General features: G+C 46.7%; 1 protein-coding gene across 1 annotated transcript; it reads left to right on the top strand.

Moving 5' to 3' along the window:
- Nucleotides 1-5,597: 5,597 nt before the first annotated feature.
- On the top strand, nt 5,598-9,557 carry LOC100839158. The gene is made up of 10 exons (XM_010229038.3): nt 5,598-6,055; nt 6,147-6,402; nt 6,512-6,601; nt 6,732-6,901; nt 7,010-7,155; nt 7,268-7,448; nt 7,571-8,159; nt 8,326-8,438; nt 8,594-8,837; nt 8,952-9,557. The coding sequence occupies exons 1-10, from the start codon at nt 5,889-5,891 to the stop codon at nt 9,195-9,197; spliced, it is 2,202 nt and encodes a 733-aa protein (XP_010227340.2). The 5' UTR covers nt 5,598-5,888; the 3' UTR covers nt 9,198-9,557.
- The last annotated feature ends 5,908 nt before the right edge of the window (nt 9,558-15,465 follow it).

Here is a 15,465-nt window from a genome sequence, read left to right as displayed (position 1 = left end):
CACGTTATGGAATGATGCTTTGAGGATTTGAACAGTCAAAAATATTTTCAGAACTTTTTAAGTCTACAGGTGTCCCTACCGGTGTGTTTAGAAAAGAAAAGAAAAGGTTCGTTAGGCTGCAAGTAGTCACGTGCGCGGCGCGCCGGAGCTAAATCACGATATCGTGAGTTCAACGAGCAACCAAACGGGAGTGCTTTTAAACCTGGGATGGAAGCATGCAGCAGATGCGCGCAGCAGCGCGTTCTGGCCGTCGCTACAGCGCGCTAACGAGGGACCGTCGCGCTGTATGCTGACCCATTAATATAGCACTAATCTTGACTTAGTTGGAGTCTTTGTTGTTTGCATGCCTTGCACGTGAAGTGCACTCGGTTTGAGTCAGGCTGTTGCTCATTGCTGCGTGCAGAGTGCAGACGCAGTACGCCTAATACAGGCAATCTCACTTAACCAGTTTTCACTCGGAGTTACGTGTGATAACGATGACGCATATATAATACAGGTAATCTCGAGTCGTCAATCAGTTTTCGTCTCGGCATTTTGCGTGAAGTGTTGAGAAATAACAATGCATACTTGAAAATATTCTGAAATACTCTGGATAATTGAATAGTGTTGGAAATTAGTTATGCATATTTGAGAAGATTTTAGAATACTTTGGATTATTGGAGGAGAAATATTTACAAGGAGCCTTCTGGTGAATATGAGAAGATTGGAATATTCTATAAGGTTTGAGAGGTTGCTTGAAGAGGGTTGCTATCTACCATGGAAAGATCTTACGGTAACTTTTAAGAATAAGTGAGAATTCTCTAGAACTAAGTACATGTAGAGTATTTTAGAAAATTGTAGTAAAATGTACCACATGCTCTTGTAGAACTATAAATAGGGGTGATTCCCCTCTGCATGAGTTGTACCACAAGCACCACAACAAGTAGTGGAACACACTAATAAAAGTGTGAGCTACCGAGAAGAAGTAGTATGGTTGTGTAGTAACGAGGTAGCCACTAAAGGAGTGTTATACCAATATTATGAGAGTAAATAAAGTTTTGGATTCCCTTCTAGTGAGTGTGGTATCCCAAGTAGCGCAGGTGTACAAAGGTCCTAAGAGTAGGTGTTAGGGTCCCCGCCCGTAAAATCTCTACATTGAGTGTATATATGTTGGTAGCCACATGCACGTCGACTGGTTATGTCTCGAATGTGGTCATGTTCTATGGCGGCCGGCATTGCGGGCGTGGTGTGACAATTTTATTTATCTGGCTTTCTTCTAATTAGCTAGTCACCAAAGTTCTTCTTTATTACGTACTAAAATGACACCCAAACTTTTTCTATGTTAATGAAATGAAGCATTTTCATGTACTTCGTATGTCGTCGCAATGATTCTAGATGTAACGCGGGGGGATTTGATTTGCCTTGATGCGGTACTTTTTAGTATTGCAAGGGACAAACAAATGTTACTAGTGCAAAATGTCTAAATGCGAGATTTCGCTGTTTCAAGCAGGTAAAATTAAGATGCTGCATTCGCTCCACCCCTTGCAATCAAACTTGATCGTAGCCAGCCTCTAAAGTTCACGCCCTAAATTCTACAGATGAGGCTCCCCCCCCCCCCCCCCGGCCGAGGACCTCCTGAACTTGCACAGGGTAAAAGCAACTAGTACTCCTCTCTCATCCATCTCCTTTCCTCTATCGAATAAACCGAGAGCCGGTTGTGTTCGGGAGCAAGACGGGGTTCTGGGAATCGGTTCTTATAGGGGGACGGCCCAAGGGTGAATAATGAATCGCTCTGTCCTGTATCTGTAAGACGGTGAAAAAGCAATCACCTGCTTCCTCTTACTAAGAAATGCACACTTTCAAAAAGAAAAAGAAAAAAAAAGAAATGTGTATGCTAACGGGCCCACCCACCCCATGGTTCCGCTATTCGGAGGCGGCAGCTGTTTTGTTGTTGTTTTGCTTCTTGTAGTTTTTTTTCGGATTGGCATTTGCCCGTGATGTTGCAGCGCTATAACATGATCAATCTAATTTAGAGGTCCATTATCATGTAGTTTCGCCTATCTAATCCTTAATCTGTACTCGTAATTAATGCTTAGATATGTGCTTCTTAATGATGGAACAAAACATATCTAGTACCGACGACGATCTGTAGGAGATCACACATGCTGATTCTAAAAGCAATCAAATTATGGAACTGTCAATAGGTCGGAATCAAATTTTGAAGCACGGCCCGATGCTTCTTGTTAATTGTTCATTTTTTGTGTTTTGTCCACGGTGGGTTTGCAGTGATTGCGGGGAAAAGCCTTCACCGACGTTGGCATCCTCAGACGACGCTGCCTTCTTGAAGATGTTGTCGTGCAACATAGTTGCATCTCGTCCTTGGCGCGCGGTCAAGATTTCTCCAAGCGAAAGCTCATATTCGGTTAATCTTGATTGGACAACGACAGTGCCTTCAAACGTTGTGATCTCCTTGAGGGCGTAGCTTTTTGGAGATCAACGACAGTGCCTTCAAACATTGTGATCTCCTTGAGGGCGTAGCTTTTTGGAGATCTCGTCCGGCAGTGGAGGATGGTTTGTTGCGGTCCGGACGTGCTTCTCAGCTTCATGTGTAAACGGTAGAAGTGCTTTTTAGAGGTCTAGAAGCACCAAAAGCTGAAGCACAAGCCAAACAAACAGGGCCATAGTTCGAGATGCATGGACAAGTATGCCTATATCTTTCCCATTCGGCGTCGTTAGAGTGGGGCGAAGGGTTGATTTTGCAGTTGTGACTTGATTGTTGGTCCTACTCAATATCATGGTTTTCATACGGCTAAGTACTTAGTACTCCATAGATAAATATAATGAGAAAAATGTGCAATGCACACGTACGACGCCATGCATAGAGAACCCCGGCCGGCACATGCATGCACTTTCCTCAGCAAGCTGGCAGCGAATCATAAAATGCAACGGCAAACAAACTAATCTCGTCTGTCACGACGAGACAGAGGGGGTGCTCTCTGACGATCAGCGGCGGAGCTACGAACAAATTCTTGGGCGGGCCAAGCTAAAAGAGAACACAAAAATTTGCTCTCAATCATACCACTTCATAGCATATTTGTCGTTCCTCAAATTTTTTGTTCTCATTAGTTACATATATATAATATTACTACAAACAAAAGAAGCTATACCAAAAGATGCTACCTAAGGAGCTAAACCAGCAGCTAGACAAGTTCAGGCATACTGCATACATACTTGAATACTTGATACTACAAGTCAGCTTTCCGATCTTTTTTTCTTTTGAAATCTGCAATGACATCATCATAGGTGTATGTCTCCAGAATATCACCCTCTATGTTAACTAACAGATTATTGGCAAGATAATCATCGTCCATCTTATTGCGCAACCTTGTTTTAATGATCTTCATACTAGAAAATGCACGTTCAGCACTTGCCGTAGAAACCGGAAGAGTAACGAGAAAACGGAGCAACCTTTCAATCAGATTGTAGATATTATGTCTTCCTGTCTCCACAAGGCATCGACAAAGATCAGTTAAGGTTGATATATTTTTTAACTCTTCGTCTTTGGAAGCATCCACAACAAAATGGTTTAGTTGTTGTTGCAATGCATAAACATCTTGGGGGAAATCTGCTGGGTAATACTTTGTCACCATCTCGCATGTATCTTTAGCTTTGAATCCTCTGAATTTGTTTCTAGGAATCAAGGTGGCACTAGTAGATAGAAGATCCATTACCTTCTCAGTGAACCTTCGATTTAATTCAAATAGTTGAGTGTCCAGTGTTGCACGAAAATTTTCCACTCGAAAGTAATGCTCCTTGGTGAGCTGATCAAGCTGATGACATGCACCACCACCTCGAAGGATGTATGTGTCCTCAAAGTCAGGAATGTCAATGGAGTGGTTTACATAAAATTCAATAACCTGATCAATAAATTCTTGGTAGCCATCATGTGATCTCAGCTGCTGAAGACACTCTTTTGTCGACGACACTAAACGAACAGCATTAACAATATCTTGTGACTTCTTCTGGAAAGCTTGGCCAAGCATTTCAGTTATCTCAAATATTTCCTTGGTCAAACATAGGATAAATATGAACTCATATGAAGACATGTAGCCAAAAGAAGTGTCTGCATCTGCACGAATAGACCCAAGTGATCCATCAGCAGCCATATCTTGGATAATAGTATAAACAACACCAAACATCTTCATAAGGCTATAAACTGCAGCAAAATGAGAACCCCATCGTGTCTCTCGGTCTCTTAAGTGCACGGATCTGATTTGCCCCTTGACCCATCTCAATGCTAGCATTAGAGATTCCATTTTCTAGTTCGACTACTTGGGCGTGATGAAGCTCGTCATGTCGTTTTGAAGAGGAGTCGCAAGTGTTTATGACAAAAATCAATTTCTGAAAGAATTGTGAAATAGGGACCACTTCTTTGGACGCATCAACTAGAGCAAGTTGCAAGCGATGGGCATAACAATGGACATAATAAGCATATGGGCATTCTTTTAGGAAAAGAATTCAACTCACCTCTCATGTTGCTAGCCCCATCGTAACCTTGTCCTCGAAGGTTTTGAATATCAAAACCATGGTTTGATAAAACAAAACTCAACTCCTGCTTTAGTGTCAAAGACCTTGTGTTCGGCACATGTATCAAGTCAAAGAATCCCTCTTGTAAAATACCACCTTTATCAACAAATCTGTGAACCGGTGACATTTGCTCTCTCTTTGATACATCACATGTTTCATCTACTAAAATAGAGAATTTAGAATCCCCAATTTCATCACGAATATGCTTCCTGATTTTGCATGCAAACATACCTAGGAGCTCCTTCTGAATCTCAGGTGATGTGTATTTTGCATTGTATGGAGCATTCCCACCCACAACGTTGGCAATCTCAGGGTTGAATTCAGCAAGAAGGTCTCTCATTTCAAGAAAATTCCCTTTATTCTTCGATTGAGGTCTCTCATCATGCCCTGTAAAAGCACAAGCTTGAAATGCAAGCCATTTAACTGTGGCAATTGAGACTCTCAGCCTCAAACGGTTTCTTTCAACCTTCTCCTTGTCCTTCACTACTATAACATTTTCTATGTGGCAATTGACGATGATTTGTGAGTATTGTAAATCCCGTCCCTCAAGTTGGGTGCACGTGCACGTGCTACACCACCGGCTTCCACTCACACGTGTCTAGGCTCGTTAATAAAGGGCTGGCCCAGTACGAATATTTTTGTGTTAATCTCACTGCGAACCCAAAAGGCTAAGAGGCCATGTTTGGCACGGATGGACGGGCCCAATAGGAATCCATTTATCTGGTGCATCCCCCGGAAAAAAAACATACATCTGATGCAATTTCAAAAATAAACCATTTTGACGGAACAGCCGCAGCGAAACATTTATTGCCGATAGAAATCTTGAGAGGATCGACCCCACGAAAGAACAACAAAACACACAAAAAAAACACAAGAGAGGGAGAGGAAACAGATTACAAGGACTAAGAAAACAACAAAACTACTCAAGGGACATCATCAGGTCCACGTCGTCGTCACCGATGATATCCTGCAAAGGCAGAAAAGATTTTGCAATGCAGTCAGCACCAACAACAAGTGCAGTGGCTTGGCGTGGATGCAGAGACACGCACAGGGTATGAGCCTTTTTCTTTCCAAGCAACGGCAACCTCGGTCGCTTCGCTTGCTTTGGTTGGAAACCCCAACCTAACTCCGGACAACCTCGGCCAGGACAATGGAGGACGAGGAAAAGAAAAGAAAGCAATTCACCAACCCAAAACCGTCCGTGAGAAGTGCATCCCGGCCAGATCGAGCCATCTTTTGCTGGCGCGCGTGCTTCGTCCCCGCCGCGACCCAAAACGGCCGATCGACAACCATGCCTGCCGCTTCTTCCTCCTCCAAGGACCATGGGCCTCTTTGACGGCCTCTTCTCCCGCCACCCCTCGCCCACGCCGCCGGCCATGGCCACGGCCACGGACGCCGCCGCTTCTCCATCGCCGCCGTCCTCGTCGACGTCGCTCAACGATCCTCCCCTCTCGCCGGCCGCCATCTCCCTCGTCCACCGATGCGCCCGGTCCGTCCAATTGATAAGATTCTTGTCTTGTCAACAGATGAATTAATGGAGGATTTGATTTTGTCATGGATGCTGCCCTGAATGCGCGCAGGATCGCGGGCGTGCCGGCGGAGCAGCTGCTGCGGCGGCGGTTCGAGCCGGGGCCGGCGCCGGAGGCGGAGGAGCCGGTGGCGCTGGCGCGCGGGAGGAGCCTGGTGGAGTACTGCTCGTACATGGCCCTGCGCGCCGAGACCCGGCGCCGGCAGCACGACGACCTTCTCGTGGGCGACGCCGGCTTCCATTCGCTCACCTACGACATGATGCTGGCCTGGGAGGCCCCCGACCCCGACACCGACGCAGACCTCCAGGTTTCTTGTTAATTTGTTCGGCTTCAATCACTGATCATGATCCAATTGATTCATTCATTGTAATTGGCCACTGATGTTCGAGGATTTGATCATGTTTGTGTGTATGTAGAAGAGCGTCCTCCTCTGCAGCGGCGATGTGGACGGCGGCGACGACGGAACATCCATGTTCTACTCCAGCCCCACCCAGATGGCCATTCAGGTTTCACTCATTCCATCAATTGACTGCTTCTTCTTCCTCTGCACATATTAAATTCTTTTTCTTGGTCTTCTTCTTGCCAGAGGGATATTTGTGACTGATCAGAAAGATTTCGTTCGTGGCCACATTTCAGGTTGATGGAAGGAGGACGGTGGGGCCGGAGGCGTTTGCGAAGATCGCGCCGGCCTGCCCCGCCGTGGCGCACCCGATGACGGTCCGCAACCTCTTCGACGCGCTCACAAACTCCACCGGCGGCCGCCTCCATTTCCTCATCTACCACAAGTACCTCAAAAGCCTGGACACGTATGTACCTGCATTCCACATTTCCTCATCCCTGAAACAAAAACTTCAGTATTTTCTTTGATCACGCTCAATATGTGGCAACTAATAATTCTGATGCAAATCTGCCAGGGTGCTCCAATCCACGAAGCTTATGTCGGGAGGCGTGCAAAAGACGCCCCGGCTCGAGCTCTGCAACGGCGAGGTGGTCCTCGACGTCTTTGGCGCCGCCACGACGAAGCCGGTCCTCCAGCACATCGGGACGTCCACGTGGCCTGGTTAAGCACCTTCTCCCTATATATGGTAAATTTGTGCGTGTGGGTGCTGCCTGGACCAATGGATGCTTGCTTCGCCCCCCAGGGTCTTTAACTAAGCTGATATGATCCGCAGGGAGGCTCACGCTGACGAACCATTCCTTGTACTTCGAGCCCATCGGCGTCGACTTCTCCTACGGCGACGCCGTCGTGTATGATCTCGCCGAGGACCTCAAGCAGTGCGTCAAACGTGAGTCCACCGGGCCGTGGGGCGCTCACCTCTTCGACAAGGCCGTCATGTACAAATCTAGCTCCATGTGAGTGAGCCCGTGTCACTTGATCGATCATTGGAACAACGATCATCTTGCAATTTTAAGTTCTAAGTTCTTGCAAGTTTGGTTATTAACATGGTTTTGCTACCCGGTCGATTCGACGACAGAAGCGAGCCGGTGTTCTTCGAGTTCCCCCAATTCAAAGGCCACAGCCGCAGGGACTACTGGTTCGCGATCATCAAGGAGGTGCTGCACGCCCACAAGTTCATCAGGAGGTACAAGCTGGCAAGCTTCCAGAGAGCCGAGGCGCTGTCGGTGGCGACGCTGGGGATCCTCCGGTACCGCACCGTGAAGGAAGGGTTCCACATCCTGCCGGCCTACTTCAAGACCACCCTGGCCTTCAACCTGGCAGAGAAGCTCCCCAAAGGTGACAAGATACTGGAGGCGTTACACGGCCAGCTGAAGCAGCAGCATTGCTCCAGGTTCAGAGGGAGCGATGAGTTGGTCGGCGGTCCCGACGACCCGTTCCCGCTGTCGGCGCACACGCTGATGAGGATGGGGTTGCTGGAGCTCAAGGAGGAGGACCATCCTGAGGAGAGGGACTTCTCTGCCAGAGATGTGCAGACCGGTGGAACCAGCTCGGTGCAGATGGCGCTGGAGCGGTCCGTCGGGTACTCCGACAGAGTGGAGGCGGCGCGCGCCACGCTCGATCAAGTCAAGGTGGAGGACATTGACACCAATGTAGCTGTTCTCAAGGTAAGATTTGAATTCTTGCACTGAAAGTTTCTGAAAATCTGATGAAAGATATAACAGCAGCACCAACGACCTGCAGACATGCAGAAGCCTGAGATATCATTCTTAACTGCAAAGGCATGCTTTCGGAAGATTGCTAATGTTTGTAGATTACATCCTAAACATGCAGGAACTGCTATTCCCTCTGATTGAAATTGGCAAAAGGCTCCGCTTTTTGGCCGACTGGGAAGAGCCACTTAAGTCCTACGTCTTCTTGCTCTGTTTCCTTTACATAGTTTACAGGTAACAAGTATCCGTGGTCTATCTGAAGAACATTTCTATCATTAGCTACAAACTGCTCTCTCTTCACTCCGAGAGACTAAAGAGCAAACGTTCGCTCGATATAAATTCCGCAAAACAAAATCGTCAACACTCTTTATAATGCTTTGAACATGCAGAGGCTGGATATGGTACATATTTCCCGGCCTTTTGCTGGGCTGCACTGCTTTCATGCTATGGAACAAGCACCATGGGAACAGGCAGATGATCGGAGCATTCGAAGTCACGACTCCTCCCCGGCGACGAACCGTGGAGCAGCTCCTGGCTCTGCAGGAGGCCATCTCGCAGCTGGAGGCACACGTCCAAGCCGGGAACATATTTCTCCTCAAGCTCCGGTCCCTCATGCTCGCTGCATTCCCTCAGGTCTCCAAGTCTCTCCCAACCATGACTTCTGAACTTCACAACACATTTATTCCGCACAATAATTCTTGCAACTTGGGCAATCTGAGAGATGATTCTTGCTTGCTCATATCATAGAGCACGAACAAGGTTGCGGTGGCGATGCTCGTCGCGGCGGCGGCATTTGCGCTCCTGCCTCTCAGGAGGATCGTTCTGCTGGTTGTCGTGGAGGCGTACACGAGGCACATGCCGGCGAGGAAGAAGAGCAGCGAGAAGCTCTTGAGGAGGCTGAGGGAGTGGTGGCTCCGGATCCCGGCAGCTCCTGTGCAGCTCTTGAGGCCGCAGGACACCAGGAGATGGAGATCCAGGTTGAGGTCGAGATGAGCTTGATCAGAGTGTTTGATTGATGGTTTTTACGCGTGGCTTGGATACCTGTGTATCCATTGAAGCGTTAGAAATGTTCATATTACCAAAGCTAGTATGGATCAAATGTTTATGGCTGTGTGCATCTAGGGATGCAGAGGCCAGGAGAATTGTGTTCCTTTTCGAAAATGAGGAGAAAAAGGAAAAAAAGCCAGTATGGAAGATTCACGGAGAAAGACAGAGAAGTGGTGGGGTCTTAATTATCATCATCACAATTTTGTGAGTGCCTAATCTTTGTCTTTCCTGTCTGTAAACAGAATTTTGCTGAAATGAACATTATGAGGTGCTGAAAAGATCTAAAGAACTACTCATTCAATTTTAGGACGATATTTGTAGATTGCGGTCCATTGATACTACGTTTCGGTTTATTTTTACCGTTGGCCGATGTATAATTTTAGAGAAAATTACGCAAAACCATCACATTTAGGAGAACCTTCTAAGAAAACCACTTTTTTTAAAAAAAATCAAATCACTCCCACTTTTGTGGACCGTTGTACTCCCGCGCACTAATTTGTAACTTAAACACGTTTTGATTGAAAACCTGACAAGAAGACCCACCTGTCAGTGCCACTGTGCCGCCAAAGTGGACATCTCATCCAACCATGACCGCGATAGCTGGCCGAGGACTGCCACCACGCTTGGCCGGAGAAGGAGCGGCTGGACAGCGCGCTGGCGGCGGAGATCCCAGTGCCCAGTGGCGACGCCTGAGCTGGTGAAGACGCTCCGGCCTTCTTCCATGGCGGAGGCGTTCGACCCGCACGTGTTCTCCCCCAAGGCGACCACGTGCTCCAGCCGCTGGAGGGAGCTGCTCCGGCTCAGGAAGGTCCAGACCCCGCTACCGCCTCAGAAGTGGTCCGCATCTCCGTCTCCTTCCCAGGTTCCGGCGACACCGTCGACATTCTGATGGGGGCAGAGCGAGCAAGCGGCGTCTCGGGCACTGCTGCGCGGCTGAGGATGATGTGCAGCCCCGGCGGCCGCTTCCTGCCCTCCGGCCCCGACGGCGCGATCCGGTACGTCGGGGGCGAGGTCTCATTTCGGGAGCCGCCGACGATGACGTGCTCCTCTCGGTCACCTACGACGAGGAGCTCGCCCACATGCGCGACGAGTACGACCGCCTCAAGGCGACACGCCCGCCCAAGATACGCCGCGTGTAGAGCGAGCAGGCGCTCGCCCACGGGCGCCCGTGCACGGCCGGTCCAGTGCCGATGCGGCGCGTCCAGAGCGCACACGAGCTCGTCGGGTACAGCCGCCTCCAGCCGTGCTGCTACGGCGTCTGCCACTGCCGTCGAGGTGAAGCAATTTGTCGAACAGGTGGTGTGCATCCTTCGGGCTGAACATCTCCTACAGTCTAGGGACGAATGGAAGAAGGAGGACGAAGATGAGACCCGCGTCGCTCCTCCGGCGCTTTCCCGACTCCGCGCCTGTCAGGAACCAAAGTTCAGACATTCAATTCAGGTGTCAATCTTCAGTTAACGCAAAGGCATCACTTAAAAGAGGCGAACCGGTATCCTTCAAGCTGCCGTCAAACATTTACACTCTTGGTAAAGATTGGCAACACTGTGATGACAGCACTAGTGGATAGTGGCAGTTGTGGGACTTTTCTGAATGCAGATATAGCACAGAAAGCTAACTGTCAGTTAACTCCAAGTAAACCTGCAAAAGTTAGAGTTGCTAATGGTGGCATTTTGTGGAGCACTTCCCAGTGTCTTAACTGTCTCTATACAATCCAGGGCACTGAATTTCGTGCAGATTTCAGAATTCTAGCACTCACTGGCTATGATATCATTCTTGGAGCTGATTGGTTGTGTACTTACAACCCTATCTGGATGGATTATAACATCAGGAAGATGGCAGTTACATTACATTCAGGTGACATGGTCACTTTTATAGATGAGACACTTCCAAGGAGAAACTGTATTATCTCTGTTCACGAGCTGGCGAAACTGTTAACCAAAGGAGTTAGTGGAGCTTTATGCTATATACTCATCATGTTGATTATGCTCAACACAGCATTCCACCACCCCCTGCAGCACTACAATCTCTACTGAACAAGTTCAAACAACTGTTTGTAGAGCCAACAGAACTACCTCCTACCAGATCTATTGGTCACACCATTCCATTGGTACCTGAGCACAAAATGGTCAATCAGCGAGGTTATAGACTTCCACACCATCAGAAAGATGCCATGGAAACAATTGTAGCACAACTACTTCATTCTTCCCTCATTAGACCCAGTTTGAGTCCTTTCTCTTCTCCTGCCATTCTGGTTAAGAAGAAGGATGGTACATGGCGCATGTGTATTGATTATAGGCAGCTCAATAGCCAAACAATCAAAAAAAAAAACCCAATTCCTGTTATAGAAGACTTGCTGGATGAATTACATGGAGCCACTATATTCTCAAAGATAGATCTTCGTTCTGGTTACCACCAAATTAGGATGCACATTGATGACATTCACAAAACAGCTTTTAGTACCCATAGAGGTCACTATGAATTTGTGGTTATGCCATTTGGTCTCACCAATGCACCAGCCACATTTCAGGCACTTATAAACAAGTTCTGGCTACATTTTTAAGGAAATGTGCTCTGGTTTTCTTTGATGATATTCTTATATACAGTTCTAGCTTAGCTGATCACCTTATACACTTACAACAGATCTTTACTGCCTTACTGGTTAACAAGCTATTTGCCAAAAGAAAGCAACAGGTGGAATACTTGGGTCACATTATCACTGGACAAGGAGTTTCCACAGGTCCTGCCAAAATAGAAGCAATTGTCAACTGGCCAGTACCTAAAAATCAGACTGAACTCAGAAGTTTCTTGGGTTTATCTGGTTATTACAGGAGATTTATCAAGGATTATGGTATCATCTGTAGGCCCATGTTTGATTCATTGAAGAAAGATTCATTCAGTTGGCAACCACAACAGCAAGCAGCTTTTGAGCAGCTTAAACTCATCATGACACAAGCCCCTGTCCTGACACTACCAGACCACACACAACCGTTTATATTAGAGGCAGATGCTTCAGGTTTTGGCATTGGAGATGTTTTGATGCAGCAAGGAAAGCCATTGTCCTTTATGAGCAAAACTATAGGCCCTAAAGCAGCTGGTATGTCTACTTATGACAAAGAAGCAGTGGCTATTTTAGAAGCTCTGAAGAAATGGAAGCATTACTTTGCACACAGTACACTGATAATCAGAACTGACCAACAGAGCGTGAAGTACATTCATGACCAGAGATTGACTCAAGGCATTCAACATAAACTTTTGATCAAGTTACTGGGCTATGATTACAGGATTGAATACAAAAAGGGCAGAGAAAATAGAGTTGCTGACGCACTCTCTAGAATGCCAACTGAATCTCACACTTTTCCTATCACAATGGTGACACCTGCTTGGATTACAGCTGTCATAGATACTTATACACATGACCCCAAGTGTCAGAAACTTATAGCTGAATTGACACTGGATACAGACTCGCACAAAGATTATACATTCAAGAGTGGCATACTTAGATACAAGGGAAAAATTTACATTGGTCAAGATCAGGATGTTCATACCAAGTTAGTAGCTTCCTTCCATGAAACTGAATTAGGTGGACACTCTGGAGAACGAGCTACCACACAGATATTGAAGCTTGTTTTTCATTGGCCCAACATGAAGCAAACTGTTTCTGAATTCATCAGAGAATGTCCTGTTTGTCAGATTAATAAATCTGAACACTGCCCTTCACCAGGTTTGCTGCAACCATTGCCAATTCCAAAAGCTCCTTGGGCTGACATATCAATGAACTTCGTGGAAGGATTGCCTACTTCTGAAAACAAGAATATGGTTTTGGTCGTTGTAGACAGAAGAACAAAATATGCCCATTTCGTAGATATGAAGCATCCAATTACAGTTAAGCAAGTGGTTGGTGCTTTTGCCAACAACATAGTGAAACTCCATGGCCTTCCTCAATCAATTGTGACAGATCGTGACAGAATCTTTACAAGTCATCTGTGGCAGGATCTGTTTAGGGCACTAGGAGTTACTCTTAACTTGAGTACATCATATCACCCTTACAGATGGCCAAATTGAGCGAGTGAATCAATGTTTGGAAAACTATCTGCGTTGCATGGCATTCACTACACCAAAAAGATGGCATCATTGGTTAGCTATGGCAGAATGGTGGTATAATACTTGTTATCACACTGCTATTGGTATGACACCGTTTCAAGCTCTCTATGGAACACCCCCTCCTATGGTTGCCGAGAATGTTCTGCCCGACAGCCTCAATGAAGAAGTCAGGACTCTTCTGCAACAACGTCAGACCACAATGCAACTTCTCAAGGACAATTTGCTCAAAGCACAAGATAGAATGAAACATTTTGCCGACAAGAACAGATCTGAGCGTGTCTTGGATGTGGACACCATGGTGTATCTCAAGCTCCAACCATATCGCCACACTTCACTCAGTTTACACAGATCTCTGAAACTTCATTCTAGGTACTATGGTCCGTTCCGAGTCCTGGAACGCATTGGTAAAGTGGCTTACAAATTACTCTTGCCCGATGGCTGTCAGTTGCACAATGTATTTCATGTCAGTCAACTCAAACAGCATCTGGGACCAAAAGCAGTACCAACTCCACACTTGCCATTAGTGGATGCACAAGGTAATATTCAGATAGCTCCTGAAGCAGTTCTATCTAGGCGCACTGTCCCTCGTGTTGGTTCTGGCAACATTCAGGTAGCCACCTCTCAATGGCTGATCAAATGGATAAATTTACCACCAGAAGCGGCTACCTGGGAAGACGCTGCTTTCATTGAGAAGATTTTTCCCAGATTCCATCCTTGAGGACAAGGATAATCTTTTGGTGGGGGGTATTGTCAGGAACCAAAGTTCAGACATTCAGTTCAGGTGTCAATCTTCAGTTAACGCAAGGGAATCACTTAAAAGAGGCGAACCGGTATCCTTCAAGCTCAGCCGTCCGATCGCCATCTGACGTCTTCACTCCAAATTACCGCTTCGGCAACTACTATTTACCTTAACCTTTTGTCTTTCTGCTTTACAGCTGTTCTTTTACATGTTTGGCTGCTATATAAAGCCATGTAATCCCCTGGAGAGAATCATCGATTCCTCTTATGAGAAAACCTTAGCCGCCTCTTGTGCGAGCTAAGATATATTCCCAAAAATACAAAAACAATAGAAAATCCCCAAAACCAAAATAGTTCCTGTGTGATTGTTCTGTTTCTATTGTTCTAGCTTCTGTAATTCATCATTAACCCCGTCTACGTTTTCGAGCTGTTTTTTGCCCGTCATAAAAATCATTGTTTATTGCCCTTTTTGTGTCTATGATGGCCCATGTTTTGGGTGTTTCGGCTGATTTTCCGATATAACCTCACTCTATATTTTTCTGGTTGACCATCGTATATTTTGAGTGTACCAAATATTTCTCGTGCATTTCTTCTCCTCCTTGGTTCGTTCACTGTGATGTAAACGGAGTAGAATAGTATCCCAGACGCCAGAACGGCAGAACGTATGTTCAGATGCCATACTACGAGCACACCGTCCATTCCTATATACAAAAAGAAGACCCAGCGTGCGGATTTTGAGCTCCGTTCCGAATGAACTTTGTTAGTAACACGGAATAATCACTTACTACTATTAAACCGTGTGAATCGAGAAAGATTGCCGGCAACCATTGATGACCTCATGCATGAAGCTTCCCATCGATCCCCACTTTCCCCCAAACACCACCGTCCCCTGAACGTTCAACACAGAAGCAACCAACCACCACCCGGTCAAACGGCAGCACACGCTTAAATTAGATGGAAGCACGGCACAGGCATCTTCCTCCCGGGAGGTAATCTGTCATTCAATTCCTTAATACTCTGATCCATGGGCCGTGGCCATATACACAGTACCAGTGTATATTTTACTCTGAAACCCCACCTCATGCACGGCACGGCTCGACGCGATCGTGGCACAAAATTACCATGCCATCACATACTTACGTGCCACTAGCATCACAATTCTTTCGTTCTTTGGCGTGTCAAAGTGCAATTAGACGACAAGCACGTACACGCAGCCTGATCAGCGATGGAGCTGAGCGCATGACGAAATGGCCGTCTGATTAGTCCGGAGACATATAACGCGTAGGGCCGTCTGACTAATGAAATTTCTGTACATGGAGTCCGGAAAATTTTCAAGGAAAGAGACACGAGTACCCACGAGAACAGAGACACATGT

The sequence above is a fragment of the Brachypodium distachyon genome, chromosome 5 (assembly GCF_000005505.3).
Source record: "Brachypodium distachyon strain Bd21 chromosome 5, Brachypodium_distachyon_v3.0, whole genome shotgun sequence".
Taxonomy (NCBI): Eukaryota; Viridiplantae; Streptophyta; class Magnoliopsida; order Poales; family Poaceae; genus Brachypodium; species Brachypodium distachyon.
This window is presented reverse-complemented; position numbering and strand designations above follow the sequence as displayed.